The sequence below is a fragment of the Otolemur garnettii genome, unplaced genomic scaffold, assembly GCF_000181295.1.
Source record: "Otolemur garnettii isolate 467f Iridium unplaced genomic scaffold, OtoGar3 scaffold00031, whole genome shotgun sequence".
Lineage (NCBI taxonomy): Eukaryota > Metazoa > Chordata > Mammalia > Primates > Galagidae > Otolemur > Otolemur garnettii.
Genome location: NW_003852426.1, coordinates 7,255,658 through 7,278,482, shown reverse-complemented (window position 1 = coordinate 7,278,482; position 22,825 = coordinate 7,255,658). Strand labels below are relative to the sequence as shown.

Below are 22,825 nucleotides of genomic sequence, written 5' to 3'. Positions count from 1 at the left end.
GGTCCGGGCTGGGGATTCGAACCTGCCACCTTAGGTGTATGTGGCTGGCGCCTTAGCCGCTTGAGCCACAGGCACCGAGCCTCAACTATTTTCTTGCTGCAGTTTGGCTGGGGCCAGGTTTGAACCCACCACCCTTGGCATATGGGGCCGGTGCCCTACACAGTGAGCCACAGGTGCTGCCCTTTTTCTTTGTTAATTTTTAAAAACTTTTAAAACTTTCTGGAGGTGGTGGAGTCATTAAAAAAAAAAAACAAAAAAACAAGAACCACTGAATTTCTCACCTACTATTCCCTGATTCTGCAGATTTGAAGGAGCATGAAACAGAGAGCAAGGGCCTCCAACGGCCTGTAGTGCAGGGCAAGAAGGCCTGAATTACCAAAGCTTGAAGAAAAGCCCAATCTTATGAAAAGTTGTTTGATCCAGTAAACCTATGAATTGCTGTAGAACAATATTAATTGTATCTTTTTTTTTTTTTCTGAGACAGAGTCTCACTCTGTGACCCTGGGTAGAGTGCCCTGGCATCATCATCGCTCACAGCAACCTCAAACTCCTGGGTTCCAGTGATCCTCTTGCAACAGCCTCCCAAGTAGCTGGGTCTACAGACACCTGCCATAATGCCTGGCTAAATTTTCTATATTTTTCTATTTCTGTTTTTTATTTTCTAGAAACAGGGTCTTGCTCTTGCTCAGGCTGGTCTTGAACTCCTGAGCTCAGGTGATCCACCTCCTGGGCCTCCCAGAGTGCTAGTATGACAAGTATGAGCTGCCTGTGGGCCTTAATTGTATCTTTTGATGTACTAATACACATCTATACCAGAGAAAAACTCAATTCAAGTTGTGGGGAAGAGGAAGTGGGGACAGGGGAAGAGAGAAGGGGATTGGTGTGCTCCCACTTAATGAGCAAATGTAAGGTATATGTTACAACTCCTGGGTTTGGAACACATCAACAGGGATTTTGACCTTACAAATGCAAACATTGTAACCTAATTGTTTGTATCCTCATGTTAATCTGAAATTAAAAAGAAATAATATTTTTCTTAAAAATATTAGAATTAGGCTAAACCTTTTGTGAGTGGAGGAGGAAGAGGAAGAAGAGGGGTTAAATGGTAGGAAAATGCAGCCTTTATATTTACATTAGAAACTGTATTTGAAAGTTGAAAACTACATGGATAAAAAATTTATTGACCAGGCAGTGCCTGGTAGGTGCCCTACAGGCATGTTCTACCTGTAGAACGGCAGGTAGGGTGCCGGCCACATGCACCCAGGCTGGCCTGGGCCAGCTAACCAACAATGACATCTGCAACCAAAAAATAACTGGGCATTGTGGTGGGCGCCTATAGTCCCAGCTACTCTGGAGGCTGAGGCAAGAGAATCGCTTGAGCCCAAGAGTTTGAGGTTGCTGTGAGCTATGACGCTATGGCACTCTGCTGAGGGCGACATAGTGAGTCTCTATCTCAAAAAAAAAGAAAGGGCGGCATCTGTGGCTCAATGAGTAGGGTGCAGGCCCCATATACCGAGGGTAGTGGATTCAAGCCCAGCCCTGGCCAAACTGCAATAAAAAAATAGCTGGGCGTTGTGGCAGGCGACTGTAGTCCAGCTACTCAGGCGGCTGAGGCAAGAGAATCCTGTAAGCTCAAGAGCTAGAGGTTGCTGTGAGCTATGACGCTACAGTACTCTACTGAGGGAGACCAAGTGAGACTCTGTCTCTAAAAAATTAAAAAAAAAAAGAATCTATTGGCCTAATACTTGAGCATCTTTGAGTGCACTTTGCCTTTTTGATCTTTGTAAAAGCTTAGGAAGTAATGCCAGAAACTTAAATAAATTAAGATTTTTTTCCCACAGTTTTTTATATACTCATTTTCAGTTTTGTTGACAACTAAAAATCACTAACTTGCTCACATTACATTTATTTATGTATTTATTTCAGATTAATGTGAGGGTGCAAACAACTAAGTTACAATGTTTGCATTTGTTAGGAAGAGTCTTTCTTGTAGTTGTGTCTTGTACCCACGAAGTGTGCCATATACCCTTATTTTGCGCCCATTAAGTGGGAGCACACCGGTCCCTCCCTTTCTTCCCCCTCCCTGCTTTTCTCTTATTTGAGTATGTATTAATCTTCTCTGTATCATTCCAATTTTAGTATATGTGCTACGCTGAAGGGAGCACTCAAATTACATTTATTAAGCACCTGAGATATAGAAGGCATTGTTTATCTTAGGGTTAAATTCTCTGAAATTGTTGTATTTTTATGTTGAAGTAGTTTCAGTTTTTAAAATATAACTATGTATGTATAAAAAGGGGCTCCTGCAATTTTCAGGCAAAGGAAGAGTACAAAGCTCTTACTTGCTTTTGACTTGTTTTTAGATCTGGTTTTAAAATTTCTTCACCAGACACACTTAGAGGGCATGTGGTTTTCATTGTGGGTGGAGGGGGTACAGGCTGACAAATAAGGAACCACACCCAAGCTTCATAAACCAAACAGAGGTTTTTAAAAAAAAATTTTCTACTGAAATTCTAAAAACATTTGAGCTTGCTTTGGTATTAGTAGAAACTCCCTCCCCCCCCCCATAGCATTTTATGGTTATATTATAGAGTAAGGTGGCTTGGAGTACAATGTCTTAAATTTGTTATTACTGATTATTTTGAACTATCATGAATCAAAATATTTGACTCTAAAGTAGAACCTTGATTTTGAATCTCTGCTTTGAAGGGATTATTTTTATGTAAATTTTACCTGAGTGTCTTTTTAAAAAACTGCTTGATGTTAAGCCTTTTTCTTAGTAATGGTAGTGTTTATACTGTTTCTTATAAGGCTTAGTTTAATCCACTAAACAGTTTAAAAAGCTACTATGTATTATAGGGGAAAACCTTAAGAGAGCTTTTTATAAAATGCACTATCTTTGAAGATGGCCCTTGGTGCCTCCTGATTTTTACTCAGCTTTATATTGGGATGAAAAGACAGAAGTAGCATGATATAGGTGAAATATCAAGCAATGTCGCCAATGCTGGAGCCGGCAATTTTGATGAACAGTTTGGCCAAGTGTGGAAATATAGGTTAGCCAGGGTATCTGGAGGAAGTGAGATTTTAAATTTAGGAAAAAAATAATTATATAAGCTATCTAAACCTGCTGGTATTGTTTTGGTCTTATGTCAAATGAGGAAGTTAAGATCCCTGGCTTTTAAGGTATCTTTCATCGCTAGAATTGCAGCTCAGGTTTTTTTCTTTTTAATATTGTTTCCTTTCTAGGTCTTTATTTTAACTTGGACATTCAAATAGCAAACATTTATAAAATACCTTAAGGCTCTGTCAAAGCACATATATACCTATAGATTAGCATTTTAGTCATAGATTTTTTTTTATTATAGACATTGTAAACTTAAGTTATTGGTAACAATACATGTTCAGTGAAGAAAATACAGAAAAACACGGAAAAGGTTGGGTGCAGTGGCTCACGCGTATAATCCCAGCATTTGGGAGGCCGAGGCAGGTGGATTGCCTCAGCTCACGAGTTCAAGACCAGCCTGAGCAAGATTGAGACCCCGTCTCTAAAAATAGCTGGGTATAGTGGCGGGTGCCTGTAGTTCCAGCTACTTGGGGGGCTGAGGCAAGAGAATCGCTTGAGCCCAAGAGTTTGAGGTTACTGTCAGCTATGATGCTAGGGCACTCTACTGAGGGCAACAAGGTGAGACTCTGTCTCAAAAAAAAAAAGAAAGAAAGAAAAACATGGAAAGGCGTAAGCCAGAACATGCCTGACTAATTATTTTTGGATGGAGACAAGGTCTCAGTATTGCCCAGGCTGGTCTTGAATTCCTGGCCTCTTGTGATCCTCCTGCCTCAGTCTTAAAACTACTAGGACTACAGGTGTGAGCCACCATACCTGTCTTTACTGCATATTCTTAATTTATCCATCTGTTATTGTGCTCTCCTTCTCTTATTTTTTAGGGATGGCACTGATGAAGGCTTGTAGGTGCAGGTGGAGTTGCTTCTGACCTTTACATGGTGTCTCCTAGCATCCATGGCATTTTATTTATTTATTTAATGAATTGCTTCCAGCTTCCCATAACAAAAACGATGGCATAATGAACATCTGCTTATCATTCATGTTAGTCCCTTTAATTCTTCTGTGTGATGGTTTCTCTAGTCTTTATACCTAGGGATGGGATTTTTGGGTCTTAGGACATTAATACTTATTTTCACCATGATTTCTGTTTGTCTGGCTTTTGTTACATCTTATCTGTTTATCCTCTAGAAAACTTGTACCAATTTACCTTCCTACCAGTAGTGTAGGAGAGTACATAATTGGTGGATTCTAACTCCAAAACAAATTCCTCTTCTTTCCTTTGTTTCTAGCAACCATGGCAATGACAGGCTCAACACCTTGCTCATCCATGAGTAATCACACAAAGGAAAGGGTGACAATGACCAAAGTGACACTGGAGAATTTTTATAGCAACCTTATCGCTCAACATGAAGAACGAGAAATGAGGTAAAGAATTTTGTTTGAAAAAAATTGTGTCATGGCATTCGTGTCTCATATCGCAGACATATTGTTGAAAGGAGACAAGAGGGTGTCGCCTGTGGCTCAGTGAGTAGGGCGCCAGCCCCATATACCGAGGGTGGCGGGTTCAAACCTGGCCCCCGACCAAACTACAACAACAACAAAGATAGCCAGGCATTGTGGTGGGTGCCCGTAGTCCCAGCTACTCTGGAGGCTGAGGCAAGAGTATCACCTAAGCCCAGGAGTTGGAGGTTGCTGTGAGCTGTGACGCCACAACACTTTACCGAGGGGTAATAAAGTGAGACTCTGTCTCTACAAAAAAAAGAAAGGAGGCAAGAATAGCAGCATCTGTGTTTTGGATGCTTCCATGATAGTGTAACAGATTTTCAGAGTCCCTCTCATTCCCATTTATGTCCACTAGTCAATAACACAAAATGTTATTGCAATATAAAGCAATAATTGGTACTCAGGAGGCTGAGGTAAGAGGATCACATTAGCCCATGGAGTTCAAAGCCAGCTGGCAACATAGGGAAACCCTATCTCTTATTATTATTATTATTATTATTGTTATTTTTTTTGAGACAGAGTCTCACTATATGACCCTCCGTAGAGTGCTGTGGCGTCACAGCTCATAGCAACCTCAAACTCTTGGGCTTAAGCGATTTTCTTGCCTTAGCCTCTCAAGTAGCTGGGACTACAGGTGCCTGCCACAATGCCTGGCTATTTTTTTTGTTGCATTTGTCATTGTTTAGCAGGTCTGGGCTGGATTCAAACCCACCAGCCTTGATGTATGTGACCAGAACCCTAACTACTGGGCTATACACGCTGAGCCAGAATAGCCTCTTTGGATTTAGACCTATGTTTAGAATCTTATCCGTACCATTCAGTAGTTATATAAAGTTGGAACAAGTTCTTTAGTCTTTTTGTATATCATTTCCCCCATTTGGAAAATGGGAATAGTAGACAGCTGTAGCTCAACTGGCTATGGCATCAGCCACATACACCAGAGCTGGCAGGTTCAAATTTGGCCTGGGCCTGTCAAACAATGACAACTACAACCAAAAAATAGCTGGGCATTGTGGTGTGCACCTGTAGTCCCAGCTACTCGGGAGATTGAGGCAAGAGAGTTGCTTAAGGAGTTGGCGGTTGCTGTAAGCTGTGATACCACGGTACTCTACTGAGGGCCATATAGTGACACTGTGTCTCAAAAAAAAAAAAAAAAAATGGGGGCTTGGTGCCTATGGCTCAAGCGGCTAAGGCACCAGCCACATACACCTGAGCTGGCGGGTTTGAATCAAGCCTAGGCCTGCCAAACAACAATGATGGCTGCAACCAAAAAATAGCCGGGCGTTATGGTGAGCACCTGTGGTGGGCACCTCTGCTACTTGGGAGGCGGAGGTAGGAGACTTGCTTAAGCCCAGGAATTGGAGGTTGCTGTGAGTACTCTACCCAGGGCAACAGCTTGAGGCTCTGTCTCAAAAAAAAAAAAAAAAAAAAAAATGGGAATAGTAATGCTTACCTTGCATGATTGCCGTGGTAATTAGATACAACATATCTACATACCTACACAGTACTTTGCCTGTACTAATCACTTAGTTGATACTGGTAGTAGCAGCTATTATAATTATTGGTCTGGTATATGTTAATACTACCCATGTAATAATTCATAATTTACAAAAAATTTCTGGCTCAGTGCCTGTTGCTCAGTGGCTAGGGCATCAGCCACATAAACCAGAGCTGGCAGGTTTGAATCTAGCCCGGGCCTGCCAAACAACAATGACAACTATAACCAAAAAATAGCCAGGTGTCATGGTGGGCACCTGTAGTCCCAGCTACTTGAGAGGCTGAGGTAAAGAGAATGGCTTAAGCCCAATAGTTTGAGGTTGCTGTGAGCTGTGACTTCATGGCACTCTACCCAGGGTAACAAAGTGAGACTCTGTCTCAAAAAGAAAACAAACAATTTTTTTCCCCAACATTAGACAGAATCTCACTTTGTTGCCTTCGGTAGAGAGCCATGGCATCACAGCTCACAACAACCTCCAGCTCTTGGGCTTAGGGCCATTCTCTTGCCTCAGCCTCCCCACTAGCTGGGACTACAGGCACCCACCATAACACCCAGCTATTTTTTGTTGCAGTTTGGCCAGGGTCAGGTTCGAACCCATCACCCTCCATATATGGGGCTGGCACCCTATTCACTGAGCCACATGCGCTGCCCTTCTCAACATTTTATTAAGAAAAGAAAGTATAGGGTGGTACCTGTGGCTCAGTGAGTAGGGCACTGGCCTCATATGCCGAGGTGGGGGGTTCAAACCCTACTGGCTAAACTGCAACAACAAAAAAAATAGCCAGGCATTGTGGCGGGCGCCTGTATTCCCAGCTACTCAGGAGGCTGAGGCAAGAGAATCACCTAAGCCCAGGAGTTGGAGGTTGCTGTGAGCTATGATGCCACGGCACCCTACTGAGGGCCACATAGTGAGACTCTGTCTCTAAAAAAAAAAGAAAAGAAAAAGAAAAGAAAGTATAATGGGTGGTACCTGTGGCTCAATGGGTAGGGTGCCGGCCCCATATACCAAGGGTATATTAATTTGCACTTTTCTGATTACTAATGATGTGGACAGTTTTGTGTGGTGTGCTTTTTGGCCATTTCTATATATTCCTTAGTGAAATATTAATTTTTTTTTTTCTTTGAGATAGAGTCTTACTTTATTGCCCTTGGTAGAGGGCTATGGTATCACAACTCACAGCAACAGCCAATGCCTGGGCTTAGGCAGTTCTCTTGCCTCAGCCTCCTGAGTAGCTGGGACTACAGGCATCTGCCACAACGCCTGGCTATTTTTTGTTGCAGTTTGGCTGGGGCCGGGTTCAAACCTGCCACAGGGCCAGCGCCCTACCCACTGAGCCACAGGTGCTACCCAGAAATATTCAAATTTTTTACCACTAAAAAATTGAATTATCTTTATTATTATTATTATTATTTTATTTTTTTTGAGACAGCCTCAACCTGTTGCCCTGGGTAGAGTGCTGTGGCATCACAGCTCACAGCAACCCCAACTCCTGGGCTCAAGTGGTTCTCTTGCCTTCGCCTCCCAGGTCACTTAGACTACAGGTGCCCACCACATGGCCCAGCTGTTTTTTTTTGGTTGCAGCCATCATTGTTGTTTGGTGGGTGTAGGTTGGATTTGAACCCGCCAGCTCAGGTGTATGTGGCTGGTGCTCTAACTGCTTGAGCCACAGGTGCCAAGCCAGAATTATCTTTATTATTGAGTGGCAGGAGTTCTTGTTTATTGTAGATACAAGTTTGATGAAATCAAGTCTGGCATTTTATTTTATGGTTATTGTATTTTGTGACCTGTCTAAGAAATCTTTACTTCCCCCAAAGTCATACAAATTTTCTCTTGTGTTTTATTCTAGAAGTTTTACAGATCTAGTTTTTGGTTTGTTTGTTTGTTTGAGTTGGGTTTTCTCCCTGTTGCCTAGGCTGGAGTGCAGTGGCACAGGCATAGCTCACTGCAACCTCAAACTCCTGGGTTGAAGAGAGTCTCCTGCCCTGGCCACCTGAGTAGCTAGAGCTAGAGGCTTGTGCCACTGTATCCAGCTAATTTTTCTTTTTCTTTTTTTTTTCTTGAGACAGAGTCTCACCATGTCACCCTCAGTAGAGTGTCGTGGCATCACAGTGCACAGCAACCTCAAACTCTTGGGCTTACGTAATTCTCTTGCCTCAACCTCCCAAGTAGCCCCCCACAATGCCCAGGTTATTTTGGTTTTAGTTATTGTTGTTTGGCAGGCCCAGCCTGGATTTGAACCCACTAGCTCCAGTGTATATGGCTGGCACCCTAGCTGCTGAGCTGCAGGCACTGATTCTAATTTTCTATTTTTGATAGAGATGGGGGCTTGGTATGTTGCTCACACTGGTCTCAAACTCCTGGTCTCAAGCAATCCTCCCATCTTGGCCTCCTAAAATGCTGGGGTCACAGGTGTGAGCCACCACACCCATACTGCAGCTTTAGTTTTTACATTTGATTCTGTGATCCATCTTGACTATATGTATGGTATGAGGAGCAGAGTTGAGACTGATTTTCCTTATGGTAATGTCATTTTAATGCTATATACTCTAGCTACTCTAGCATACATCTCCGAAAATACAGCCAATTTCTTGCATGTTTTAAATGCCACCTTGAATTTAACCAAGTTAATGGTAATTCTTTTGGAATCATCTCAGAGGATATCACTTTTAAGTGTCATTTTAGGCTGTGCCTACTATTTTTGGTTTCCTTAAGGTCTTTATGGACCTCACGATAAATCTTTTTTTTTTTCTTGAGACAGAGCCTCAAGCTCTGGGTAGAGTGCTATGGCATCACAGCTCACATCAACCTCCAACTCCTAGGCTCAAGCAAGTCTCCTGTCTCCGCCTCCCAAGTAGCTGGGACCACAGACGCCCGCCACCATATCTGGCTATTTTTTGGTTGCAGCCATCATTGTTGTTTGGCAGGCCCAGGCTGGATTTGAACCTGCCACCTTAGGTGTATGTGGCTGGTGCCTTAGCCACTTGAGCCATGGGCGCCGAGCCTCTCATGATAAATCATTAATCATGATAAATTCTGGATAAATTTCTCTAATGAAAGGGTCTAATTGTATTAAAGGAGTTAATTCTGATAACTTTATTCTCAGACGGGTATTCTCTTGAAACCAGTTTAATTACACTTCATTAAAGTTGTGGCAAATCTCTCAGTCTGAAATTATGTTTAAAACATAGAAGGAGTTGGTTCTGTGACATAGTGGATAGCATATTGGACTTGTAGCTCAGTCTGGTGTGGTCATTCAAAAAATTATAATCAGGAGGTATGATGGTGTTGGTACTCAACGTATAAAAAGAGCTGACCATCATTGAGTTGTTAACAGTTTTTGCCAATATATTATGCTTTGACTCTTCTTACTCTTTCCTACTTCAACTATCTAACCACTGAAATGGAATTAATTTATACCCGTAAAACTACCAACAGTACAGCTTTCTCCCACCAATACATGTGCACACATAGATGCATATCTCAAAATTTCTAGGAGCCGGGAAGACTGGGAGCCATATAGATGCTTTTTTCTTTCCATCGGGATCAGAATAGTTCTTTTCACTTCTGAGAGTTCAGACACAAGTTCTTATTATTTTATCCTGTGAATTTGTAATATGATTTCTAACAAAATAATCATTTTAATTAAATACTATTATCACAGTGAATATTCATTGACCAAAATGAAACTCATTTTCTTTTCTCTGTGTTCTCTTGGTGGAGTCATTATCACTTTAGACAAGAAATTCTAAGACTTTTTTCTTGACTCCTACTGCCAGTTGGTCATCTTTGCAATAGCCTCTTTCATTTTGTTCTAGCTTCTGATCTTTACTGCTTATCTCGATCACTAAAGTAATGTTCAGCTGGTCTCATAACTTTCTGAGTTACTTTCCCAGCCAATTCGTCAGATTATCGTCACTGCTGGATTCCATTCTAAGATAGAAACCTTATCACATCCCTACATTGCTACAAGCCTCTTTTAAGCTCTCAGTTGTCTACAGAATAAGATCTAGCCTTCTGGGTGTGGCATTTTAAGTGTGTGTGTCGGCCACACTAGTCTACATGCTTCCCTGCCCTGTCCATATTGCCTGTTTATCTGGAATGCTGATAAGTAGTAGAAGAGAGACTCTAGCCCATGTGATTTTGTTTATTATGCTGAATAAATGAAGGTTCTATGAAATTAGTTGTAAGAAAGTTTTCTTTTAATTTTGTAAAGTTAATGTGAGACTTTATATAAAACATTATTGAATGCAGTTTCTAAAGTTCAGTATTCCAAGAGTTTGTAGTCTTAAGTTTTTTTTTTTTTATATCCCACACCGCAGATAATGCCTTCTTAAGTTTTGATAATGGTGCCAGTCACCCTTCTTGTTCATAATTTCCCCTTAAATCTCCAAATTCTTCCTTTACCTTTGTTGCTTGTTATTCTTCCCTCATGACAGGGAGAAGGAGGAAGATGCTAAAATGAAAGAAGTAGATTTCAGTCAGAGAGAGGGAAAGAAACACAGTGATATAAGGGTGGTTTAGTAACGAGGAAATAACTGCAAAAAAAGAAAGTGAAAGATAACATTTCATTTTGAAACAAGATTCTTTGTTGCATTCGCTCTTATACAATCTTTTTAAAAATGCAAACCTAGGCTTGGCACCTGTAGCACAGTGGTTATAGTGCTAGCCACATACACCAAGCTTGGCAGGTTCAAAACTGGCCTGGGCCAGCTAAACAACAATGACAACTGCAACAACAAAAAAATAGCTGGGTGTTGTGGTGGGTGCCTATAGCCCCAACTACTTGGGAGGCTGAGGCAAGAGAATCGCTTAAGCCCAAGAGTTGGAGGTTGCTGTGAGCTGTGATGCCATGGCACTCTACCGAGAGTAACATAGACTCGGTGTCAAAAAAAAAATTAAGTTAAATTAAAAAATTAAAAAGAATAAAAATGCAGACCTAAAGAAGGATGGGAATATTTTCACTTGTCTTAGTAACTGTGATTTTTTTATGTTTTACTAAGGCATTTTGACATTTACCTATTATGTCATTTTTCAAAAAAACAATTACAGTATTTGTATAGAATTTTTAGAAAATTATCATTCAGATGTTATTTCATATGTCTCTTGTTTTTGTTTGTTTGTTTTAGACAAAAGAAGTTAGAGAAAGTAATGGAAGAAGAAGGCCTAAAGGATGAAGAGGTAATTAATATTGGAAATGTTTTCCTTGAAACCCAGTATGGCAGGTCATATCTTGCCCAGCAAATCGCTAGCCATAGTGCACATGGAAAGGGTTTTGGCTTATTAACAGAGGAACTTGAGGGGTGGTGTGCTTCTTGATTTGGGATACTCATGCAGAGGGAAAAGTTAACGATTAAGTACTCTGGAGAGGAAGACTTCTTTAGGCACAACTATAATAAATTAGATTTAGAGTTACAAGAGAAAGAAGGGTATATAGCTGTAAGAATGCTATAGGTTACTCTTTAAAATTAAAATTTTAAAAAAGTGTTTTTATAACAAATTTTTAAAGAAGTGTTTTATAATTAAAATTTTAAAGTGTAATCTATAGCATTCTTATAGAATTCACTGAAAAGGCTCCATAGAAGTAGGGTAAATTTCTGAATTCTTTTTTTTTTTGAGATAGAGTCTTACTATATATCGCCCTGGGTAGAGTGCTGTCGTCACAGTTCACAGCAACCTCCAACTCTTGGGCTTAAGTGATTCTCTTGCCTCAGCCTCCCAAATAGCTGTGACTATAGGCGCCAGCCATAATGCCTGGCTATTTTTTTTTTTTTTTTTTGGTTGCAGTTGTTTAGCTGGCCCAGGCCAGGCTTGAACCCGCCACTCTTGGTGTATGTGGCTGGCGCCATAACCACTGTGCTACAGTCTCTGAGCCAATTTCTGAAATCTTTATCAAGGCATCTCAAATCAGCCCTTTCATCCAATACCTACAGATGTGGTAGGAGAAAATATAGTTAACAAGAGATTATACAAGGAACTGAAATGGCAGTAAATTGGATTGATCATAGAACTCAGGTGGTAGAAATACTTTAAAAAATAGGACTGAATCACAGAATCCCATGTCAGTAGTAAAAAAAATACCTAACACTTGTAGGAATAATAATAGGAAGGCATACAACAAATACAACTTATAAAAAACCCAGAGGGAAATATAAAAACACTTTTTTAATATATAAAAAAGGGTAAAAGTGACTCATCCTATAATTCTAGCACTCTGAGAGGCCAAGGCGGTAGGATCCCTTAAGTTCAGTTCAAGACCAACCTGAGCACCATCAAGACCCCTGGCTCTACTAAAAACAAAATTAGCCAGGCATGGTGGCAGTGCCTGTAGTCCTAGCTACTCCTAGGCTGAGGCAGGAGGATTGCTCAAACCTAGGAGTTTGAGGTTGCTGTGAGCTATGATGCCATCACACTCTCTATTAGGATAACAGAGTGAAACTCCATCTAAAAAAAAAAAGAAAACGGGGTAAAGGAAAATGTTGATTGTTTATCCCCCTTTTCATAAGAACTGTTAGAGTAATGGATTGCTGAAGTGGGTTAATCAGAATTCTTAGATGAGGCACTCATCTGTTCTCTGTGATTTGATTGTGGGTCTCATGGTCAGGGAGGGAAGAAGTGACCTCTTTTTTTTTTTTTGTCACCCTTGGTAGAGTGCCATAGCATCACAGCTCACAGCAACCTCCAGCTCTTGGGCTTAGGTGATTCTCTTGCCTCAGCCTCCTGAGTAGCTGGGACTGCAGGTGCCCACCACAATGCCTAGCTATTTTTTGTTGCAGTTTGGCTGGGGTTGGGTTTGAACCCGCCACCCTTGGTATATGGGGCCGGCACCCTATTCATTGATCCACAGGCGCCGCCCAAGAAGTGACCTCTTAAGGATACTTTTGTGGTGTTCTCATGTGTGAAAGTGCTATACCTAATCTAGTGTGGCCCTGTTTTCCAACTGGGCAAATCACAAATCTGACTTTGTTGCAGAATTACAGAATTTCAGCTTCTTCCTTTACTCTCTTTCCCTTATTTAAACATTAGAAACAGCTTAGGAGATCTGCACATGCTCGGAAGGAAACAGAGTTTCTTCGTTTGAAGAGAACAAGACTTGGACTGGAAGATTTTGAATCCTTAAAAGTAATAGGCAGAGGAGCATTTGGTGAGGTAAAAACCACAGCTACTTAAGATGTACAGAAATACCACAAAACTTCAAAGCTTCTAGCCTTCTGTAAGCTCATGATTATTGATGTAACTGAAATACATGGAATATCAGGCCCCACATACTGTTTTGTCTGTCCTCTTTCTCTCTTTCTTTCTTCTCCACTGTCCCAATCTTTGTTGTTCTCTATTTTGCCAGAGATGTTGTTGGTGTTTGAATATTGATCTAGGGGAAGGTAGAAGGAAATCCAATATTTGTAATTTATTCAGTCCTTTTGCCTATAATCAGGACAATAAACCCATTTTATATATGATGAAATTAAAACTCAGAGGGTATATGTAATGTCCCAGTGTCACATAGCCATTGAACACTGGAACCAGAAGTTGGACCCAAATCTTTGTGCTCTCAAAGCTCTTGCTTTTCCCAATAACCTCTCTATGAGCAAACTAACTGCATGTCTCTACCCTTTATTTTTTATTTTTTATTTTTGCTGTTTTTGGCCGGGGCTGGATTTGAATCTGCCACCTCTGGCATATGGGGCTGGCGCCCTACTCTTTTGAGCCACAGGCGCCGCCCACCCTTTATTTTATTGTCAGATTGGTTCAGACCTAGGAGACAGAATTTATAGAAAGCATCTATATTGATAGTGGTAGAGAGTTGAAAACATTTCAGCTTTGTTCCAGCTAGTCTTGAAAATAAATCTTTCTTGGTCACAAGAGCATTTTCATGGAAAGAGTTTAAATGAGCCCATGCAAAGTCATTCCCATTAATGGAAAACACCTGAAGCGGATGACCTACTGATGAAATAGTTTGTATACAGAAGGAGCAACATGTTATTAAAAACCAGTATGTAGGGGGAATGTGAGTAATATTCAAAGGTGCAGGTAAAGGTAAACTTGATCCTTTCATGTTCAGAATCCCGGTTGGCAACTTGAAGGAGGGGAAAGTATACTACTTTATCTGAAAGAGCTTTCTGTTCACTGAGAAGGGGATGTGGGGCTGGGCACCATGGCTCACGCCTGTAATCCTAGTACTCTGGGAGGCCAAGGGTGGATTGCCTGAGCTTACGGGTTTGAGACCAGCCTAAGCAAAAGCAATACCCTGTCTCTACTAAAAAATAGAAAAAAATGAGGCAAGAGGATTGCTTGAACCCAAGAGTTGGAAGTTGCTGTGAGCTATGACTCCATGGCACTCTACCCAAGGTGACAGCTTGAAACTCTGTCTCAAAAAAAAAAAAGAGAGAAAGGGACATGATACTCAATCAGGAAAAATGTGAAGAAAGGAATGGGGAGGAAAAAACATAACTTGGGAGTAGAGGGAAGGATATACAGGAACTTGCAAAGTTTTCTTTGAGTTTGTATAATCATTTTTTTCATCATAAAATTATTTTCTTTAAAAACACTCGAAAAGAGTAGGCACAGTGGCTCACCCATATAATCCCAGTATTCTGGGAGGCTGAGGCCAGTGGATCACCTGAGCTCAGGAGTGTCAGACCATCATGAGCCAGAGCGAGACCCCATCTCTAAAAATAGAAAAACTGAGGCAAGAGGATCTCTTGAGCCCAAGAATTTGAGATTGCTATGAGCTATAATGCCATAGCACTCTACCCAGGGCTACAGAATGAGACTCTCCAAAAAACAACAACAACAACAAAAATTAGAAAACAGAGAAAGGAAAACTGCCATTTCTCTTATATATTTTAGAATTTTTTTTTTTTTTGCAGTTTTTGGCCAGGGCTGGGTTTGAACCTGCCACCTCCAGTATATGGGGCTGGTGCCCTACTCCTTTGAGCCACAGGTGCTGCCTTTACATTTTAGACTTTTTTCCTTATATTTCTCCCTTTTTTTTTCTTTGAAACAGTCTTACTGTGTTGCCCTTGGTAGAGTGCTGTGGCATCACAGTTCATAACAACCTCAAATTCTTGGGCTTAAGTGATTCTCTTGCCTCAGCCTTCCAAGTAGATGGGACTACAGGCACCCACCACAATGCCTGGCTATATTTTTGTTGCACTTGTCATTGTTTAGCTGGCTGTGGCTGGGTTCAGACCTGCCAACCTCAGTGCATGTGGCTGACGCTGTAACCATTGTGCTATGGAGGCCGAGCCTCCTTACGGTTTTCCTATGCCTGAATTTTGATTTAAACTTTGTTTTAAACATTGCTGTAACCATTTACTTATTTTTCTGAGCTGACATATGCCATATGAGTCCTTATGTTTGAAGCTGAAAGTTTTATTTATTTATTTTTGAGACAGAGCCTCAAGCTATCCCCCTGGTTAGAGTGCTGTGGCATCACAGCTCACAGCAACCTCCAACTTCTGGGCTCAAGTGAGTCTCCTGCCTCTGCCTTCCAAGTAGCTGGGACCACAGGCGCCTACCACAACACCTGGCTGTTTTTTGGTTGCAGCCGTCATTGTTGTTTGGCGGCCCGGGTTGGATTTGAACCCACCACCTTGGGTGGGTTCCTTAGCCACTTGAGCCACAGGCGCCAAGCTGAAGCTGAAAGTTTTAAATTAAATTGGTTTATTCAACTAGGGAGCCAAAGCTGTTTAGATCTAGAGATATTTGAGGATGTTTCCAGCATTGACATCACTATATGACTTGTGTTCATTTTGGAAAGTATTCATTTTTCCCTGCTTTGTTACTGCTAGTTGCTTATATTAGAATATAATACTTTTTTAGTTTAATAACTGTTTCCAATAACACACAAAAGCATTAGCATGGCAGTTCAAATTTTTGAGTTGGTATTTCTTTTATAACTTTTTAGGTGCGACTTGTTCAGAAGAAAGATACAGGGCACGTGTATGCAATGAAAATACTTCGTAAAGCAGATATGCTTGAAAAAGAGCAGGTAAAGCATAGTTGTAGCAGTGCCTTTAGTTAGCTTATGAATTCTTGTCTCCTAAAACTATTCTCTTTGCTTAATTGAAATGTATATTTTTATTATAGTTTTCTTTGGCTCTGTCATTGATGACTATACATATAATTCTACTTTTTTCTCCCTGCAAACAAGCAGTTACATACTGAAAAGTACAGATAATACCTCTGGATTATGTGCAATTTTTTTTAAGAAGTTGAAAACCTAATAAAAAAGCAGATGCTATTTGTGTTTTTCAGTTGATCACAAGATGTCCTTGTCATGAGAGCCTGTTTTTTGAAGTCATAGTTGGTGTGGTAGTATGGTTCTTCCCAAATGCTGAGAAATAGAAATTGCATGTACGCTTTACAACGAAGGGCTAGGAATTAAATTTTGGAATTTACAACCCAAAACATGTCTTACTTCATTCCGTATACCTAAATCAAAGTTGAGTGTTCTGGGTAGCTCATCACTGCCTGAGAGAGACCAGTCTTCCAATTTCTGAATGAATTTGAAAAATACAAGCAAATGGTAGAAAAATACAATGCAGATTCTTCTCTGATGATTAAGGACGCTTTCTAAAACCCAAGCCCACTTCGCAAATATATCTGTAAGGTACATAATACTTTATGCAAAATAAATAGGTTTTAAATATTGGGTGGTATATTTTTAAAAGCAAGAATGCAGACTTTCTGTAACTCTAGTTTAGTTTAGCTGGTTGTTTAAGAATAGCTTGTAGTGGGTGATGACAGGCAGATGTCTTTTAAAAGATCTGATGTTACAGGAGAGCAAAGAGAGACCCTGTGAGGTTGGCCCTCTATCCAGTCCTTTCTGCCTCTTGAGAAGAAGAGAGGAGGTATATAATATAATTGCCAAGTCTCCTCTGTCTTCATATAAGTGCCACCTCAGAATTTGGATTTTTTATTTTCTCTTTAATTTTCATGTGTTTCATTTAGACTCCTGGGAATTGCAGTTGAGGATATCAAATATGTAGGCAGTAAATCTTTAGACCTGGTAGTTTATGCTAACATAAACCTTATTCATAATGCACGGTATCCCTATTTGTATATTATCTAAAAATTGGCCTGTGGTATAAGTGTGTAGGCACTGAAAGAGTTTCAGTTTTTGTTCTTTTTTTGAGACAGAGTCTTACTATGTTGCCCTTGGTACAGTGCTGTGGCTTCGTAGCTCATAGCAACCTCTAACTCCTGGGCTTAAGTGATTCTGTTGCTTTAGCCTCCCAAGTAGCTGGGACTACAGGCACCTGCCACAATGCCTGGCTAGAGTTTCACTTATTCTTGAGAAGGAAAATATAAAGCTTCTTTATTGACTAGGCAGTGTATTTGTATTTCATGAGTAAGTTTTATTTTTATAAGATATTTTCTTACAGTTTTAATGGACACTTAAAACTTCTTTTTATGAAATAATTAGCAGATAGAGTAAAATTGTGGTTTTTTTGGTTTCTTTTTTTTTTAGAATAAAATTGTAAAAAGAAATATATATAATGACTTTCAGAATTATTAATTCTATATAACATGTGCCAGGTGCCCAGCATTGTAACAGAAATGGTCCAAACATATTTTCTCAAATATTATACCTTCTTCAAAATCAATTTTAAACATTTTTCTAAATGAAAGTAAATATCTGTTAGAATTAGGATTTTTAAATTATGCATTAATTTATGCTTTAAATGGTACATTAACTTAGTTGTTTAGCTCATCTTAACTGATAGACTCACATCCTTAGGTTTGATCTCAGTTTAGGCCAGTTAAAGTCTGGCCACATGGGCGACGCCCATTGCTCAGTGGGTAGGGCACTGATGAACCAGGCCTAGGCCAGCTAAAACAACAATGACAACTGCAACAACAACAAAAAATAGCCAGGCGTTGTGCCGTGCATCTCTAGTGCCAGCTACTTGGGAGGCTGAGGCAAGAGAATCGCTTGAGCCCAAGAGTTTGAGGTTGCTGTGAGCTGTGATGCCACAGCACTCTACCCAGGGTGACAGCTTGAAACTCTGTCAAAAAAAAAAAAAAAAAAGAAAGAAAGTCTCTGGCCACAGACTCTTCCTGGGTTAGCCATCTTGAAGAAACTTGTATTGGGTGTGTACTAGGTGCAAGTTGGAAGTAGACCAGTACAAATCCATTATTTTTCGATAGGGCTGACAAAGGTTAGATTTAGAACCTAACTTTTTGTAGTTATAGGTGCAGAAGAGAAAATTTGTTGTTGTTGTTTTTACTAAGTTTAGCAGGAGTTAAATCTATGCACTGAGGCACAATGGCTCACACTTGTAATCCCAGCACTCTGGAAGGCCAAGCCAGAAGGGTTACTTGAGGTAAAGAGGGCAAAGCCAGCCTGAGCAAGAGTGAGAATCCATCTACAAAAAATAGAAAACTTAGCTGGGCATGTGGCACATGCCTATGTTCCCAGCTACTTGGAAGGCTAAGGCAGGAGGATCACTTGAGCCCAGGAGTTTGACGTTGCAGTGAGCTATGGTGACCTATTGCACTCTAGCTGGGGCAACAAAGTGAGACTCTTGTCTGGGGGGGAAAAATCTACACACAGAGGTCAAGTTATATTCTAGTCCATAGGCTAGATATTTCTGCTATCTGGAAAAATTTAAAGGATAAGACATTGGCATTTAGCTAGTTCCTGATGTTTCTCTTTCAATGCAGACAGAAAACCTTCAGCTGTGATGCCAGTATATTGTTAACAGTGGAACAAAAGACTGGCTTTATCTCTGCTTTCTTTAGTGCCCAGGATAGCAGTTTGTACCTCCAACCTATTAATATATTTATGGAATGGGGAAAGAGAACTTTTTGTATGAATTGTCCTCTGACTCTTCCCTTTCTTATCCTATATTCAAATGACTCCACTGCTAGATTTTGAAGTTTCTAATTGACATTTCAGTCTCGGGGGAGAAGGGCAATATGTATGTACAATTACCGTCGCTTTCCCCTTGACAAACAGGAAATACTGAAGTCACTATTCTGTCCTCCAAGGTGAGTGACAAATGTCAATTGTAGTGCCTCCCCTTTTCTTTGGCTTCCTGTAGTAGGTAGCACATTTAACAGGAGCCAGGGGAGATAGGCAGGTAAAGGATTAGTGTATGACAGTGGCTGGTCAGCCAATGGTTGGTCAGTAAGCAGCATTATTGTTTTGCAAAAGCTTTGCTTTAGTATTAAGGTCAAGGAAAGGCAAATGTTATGCTCAGGTTCTTTGTGGTTTCATGGCACTATTCCTTATTCATCCTTAGTGTCCAGTTTTTTCCATCCGCATACCATAAGTACAGATTTTAGAAAGTAAGTTTTCTATAACAGTGAAGCTATTTAAAAATTACCCAAGAAAAATTTTATTTTTATTATTATTTTTTTTTAGAGACAGAGTCTCACTTTATTGCCCTTGTTAGAGTGCTATGGTGTTACAGCTCACAGCAACCTCCAACTCCTGCACTTAGGCAATTCTTTTGCCTCAGCCTCCCAAGTAGCTGGGACTACAGGTGCCCACTACAACACCTGGCTAGGAGAAAAATTTTAGTAGAAACTGAGAAATATGTAAAGTTAAATGCCTCTAGGCCCCCAAGAATTAGTGTGAAAGACTAAGGTATGTTAGGTGTAAGGCAGAAGACAGGATGGGATCTGTGTCCAAATGGAAGAATATTAGAAGAGTGCCTGGTCTGGCTGAAGACATTCCAATAAAGCAAACATGCTTCGTATCAGACAAAACAATAGCCATGGCTGAATCTGTCAATAGAAGCTGTTTGTGAACCTTCGTACATCTTTTACTTCAGACCACGTTTTAAGACCAAAACCTGGCTCAGCGCCTGTGGCTCAAGTGGTTAAGGTGCCAGCCACATACACCTAAGGTGGCTGGTTCGAATCCAGCCTGACCCTGCCAAACAACAATGATGGCTGCAACCAAAAAATAGCCGGGCGTTGTGGCGGGCGCCTGTGGTCCCAGCTACTTGGGAGGCAGAGGCAGGAGACTCGCTTGAGCCCAGGAGTTGGAGGTTGCTGTGAGCTGTGATGCCACAGCACTCTACCCAGGGGGACAGGTTGAGGCTCTGTCTCAAAAAAAAAAAAAAAAAAAAAAAGAAAGACCAAAACCTCTATTTAGAGATAAAACTGGGTCTTAATAAATTTATATCTAATTCAACCCAATTTGGATCTTGTGACACTTAAAAAAAGAGAGGTTGGGGTGGAATTTGATAATATGAAGTGATGTTTTGGTTACTATTTTGTATTTAAAGTAAATAAGGTAAACTGAACCATAAAGTATAATTTTAACAAAGTAATTCTAGTTCTCCCAGACCTCCTGTAACTTCTGTCTCCTTAGCTAGAAAAGTAGAAAACTGGAAATGTCATAAATTAGAATCTAACCTTTCTTACATGTTCTTATATTTCTGTTCATTAGGAATTGATTGAGTACATGCTATGTCCATAGCAGTAAACTAAATCCTATGTCATCATAGCATTCTAGAATTGTCAGCTAGAGCACTGTCATTGCAGATAGCAGATATCATTGCAGACCCAAAGTAGGATTTGTTTAGAGAGTCTCACCTTGCGAACTTACTTAATCATAAAAAATTATTAGAACAAAACTGTATGTAAAAGAGTGGTATTTTTAATCAGAGGTTCAGTTTATAGCATGTTAAAGTTGCTGTTTGCATTAAAACCATTCATTTTGTCATTTTTTAAAAGCCTTTCATCACTCAAGTTTGTATTAAATACCTTCAAGTCAAATGTTGTCAATTTTGAGTTATAGGTTTGCCTAAACAGAAATTAGATCTTTTGCATCATCACCATTAAATACTCAAAACAGTATTTAAATTGTTTAAACAAATAGACAATCTAATAAAGCGGAGCAAGGCTTGTCATTAATCAAATGCATATACCTCCAGGTTGGCCACATTCGTGCGGAGCGTGACATTCTAGTGGAGGCAGACAGTTTGTGGGTTGTGAAAATGTTCTATAGTTTTCAGGATAAGCTAAACCTCTACCTAATCATGGAGTTCCTGCCTGGAGGTAATTACTTGACGATGAAAGGTCATTTTTCTTTTTTGTTCTGTGGTTTCTTTCTCTCACATCAACAATTAACCCTCCTTTCAACTTTTACTTGTGCTCACAAAGTTGCTTTCTGTATCTCTTTTTAGGTCTATAAAGGAGGTCAATGACCTGTCTTGTGCTGGGGTGCCTTTCTACAGTTTTAGTGCCATAAAAGTAACCTTTTCATTCATTCTCATGATTTCAGATGGACCTTTTCTTTTTCTTTTATAAATATATAGGAATAAATTGGGGGGGGGTGTTTCCTGCCTATTCTTCTTAATTCAATGGGAATTATGTATGATAAATTACCCAAGTGACAAAATTGAAGCTATAACATTCTTTGCTCCAACTTTTTCTTCTTTTTGTATGTATAACCTATATTAAGAAGGAATAAATTTCTCATTACCTATATTAGTAGCCAGAATCGATTCCTCATTTCTGAGATTCAAGTTTTATGTAACTGAGCAGGTGTATCTCCTGAGATAGCTTCCAAGTAAACCCAGAACAGAACATGCCATCTGTTCTGGGGAACACCTTCTGTTTCCTAGTGAACAGATGAACTCTGAGCAAACTCTGGTGGAGGGAAAAAAGGAAAAACTTTTTCCTTTTTAGTTCTTAGCAAAGCACATGTAATTGTGGCATATTTTGATTTTTGTAACAACTCTTAGGGTCATCAATACTTTTCACTAACAATTGCTTAAGATTAGAAAAGAGTCTTGGAGAACGAGGAGAAACTTTTTAACATTTAGATACTAGTTCTTATATAGGAGTTAAAAACCAGCTTGGTCACCAGCTCCTCAAGCCTTACCTGCACCATCTTCCATAGCTTCTCGTGTCTCCTGGACCCTGCCCTTTGCACTCGGTGGAGCTGGCTGCAGAGCCATAGACCATCTGGCCTGAGCTCTTTGATCATCAGGGCAAGCTTGCACAGGTGAGGCCATTGGCTACTCTCCTGGCCATGGCACTAAAACCACACAGCTACCTTAGAGTTGGCCTGAGTGCACTAACCCGTTTTCTTGGGTGTGCCTCCAGATTGAATGGTTGTAGGAGTGATTAGGGACTCACATTTTTCAAGTCTTAGTCCAAAAAAGAGCATTTAATAAGTGGTTTAATTTTTGCCTGAGGGAGAAATATCTACTTTTCTCTAAAAATACAAAAAATAAAGGTTTTTTTTTTTTTTTTTTTAGACAGTCTCAAGCTGTTGCCCTGGGTAATGTGCTATGGCATCACAGCTCACAGCAACCTCCAACTCTTGGGCTCAAGTGATCTTGCCTCAGTTTTTCTATTTTTAGTAGAGACCAGGTCTCACTTGTTGCTCAGGCTAGTCTTGAACCCATGAGCTCAAGCTATCCACCTGCCTTGGAATCCCAGAGTGCTAGGATTACAGGCATGAGCTACTGTACCCGGCCACAAAAAATAAAATCTTCTAACATAGTGGTTTATATAAGATCTAAACTGAATCTTTCCTATTTCTCTTATAGATATTTTCTTTGCTTTCTAACTGTTAAGTTAGGTTGTGACTCTTGTTCTACCATTTTATGTTGCTGTTAGTAAGCAGAAATAACTAAATTTTGACTTTGTGGAAAACTAAAGAAGTTACCTTTCAACTACCAAAATAATAATGTGTTTTAAGAATTATGTAAAAGGGGCTCGGAGCCTGTGGCTCAAGTGGCTAAGGCGCCAACCACATACACCTAAGGTGGCGGGTTCGAATCCAGCCCGGACC

The 22,825-nt window shown here is 40.2% G+C and overlaps 1 protein-coding gene across 1 annotated transcript in view; it reads left to right on the top strand.

Annotated features, from left to right (window-relative positions):
• Nucleotides 1-22,825, top strand: part of STK38 (serine/threonine kinase 38) — a 50,185-nt gene that overhangs the window by 3,191 nt on the left and 24,169 nt on the right. The window contains exons 2-6 of the mRNA XM_003789146.2: nt 4,351-4,486; nt 11,190-11,241; nt 13,087-13,209; nt 15,968-16,051; nt 20,955-21,078. Coding sequence (XP_003789194.1) covers nt 4,356-4,486; nt 11,190-11,241; nt 13,087-13,209; nt 15,968-16,051; nt 20,955-21,078 — 514 coding nt within the window. The 5' untranslated portion in view covers nt 4,351-4,355. The remainder of the gene's footprint in view (nt 1-4,350; nt 4,487-11,189; nt 11,242-13,086; nt 13,210-15,967; nt 16,052-20,954; nt 21,079-22,825) is intronic.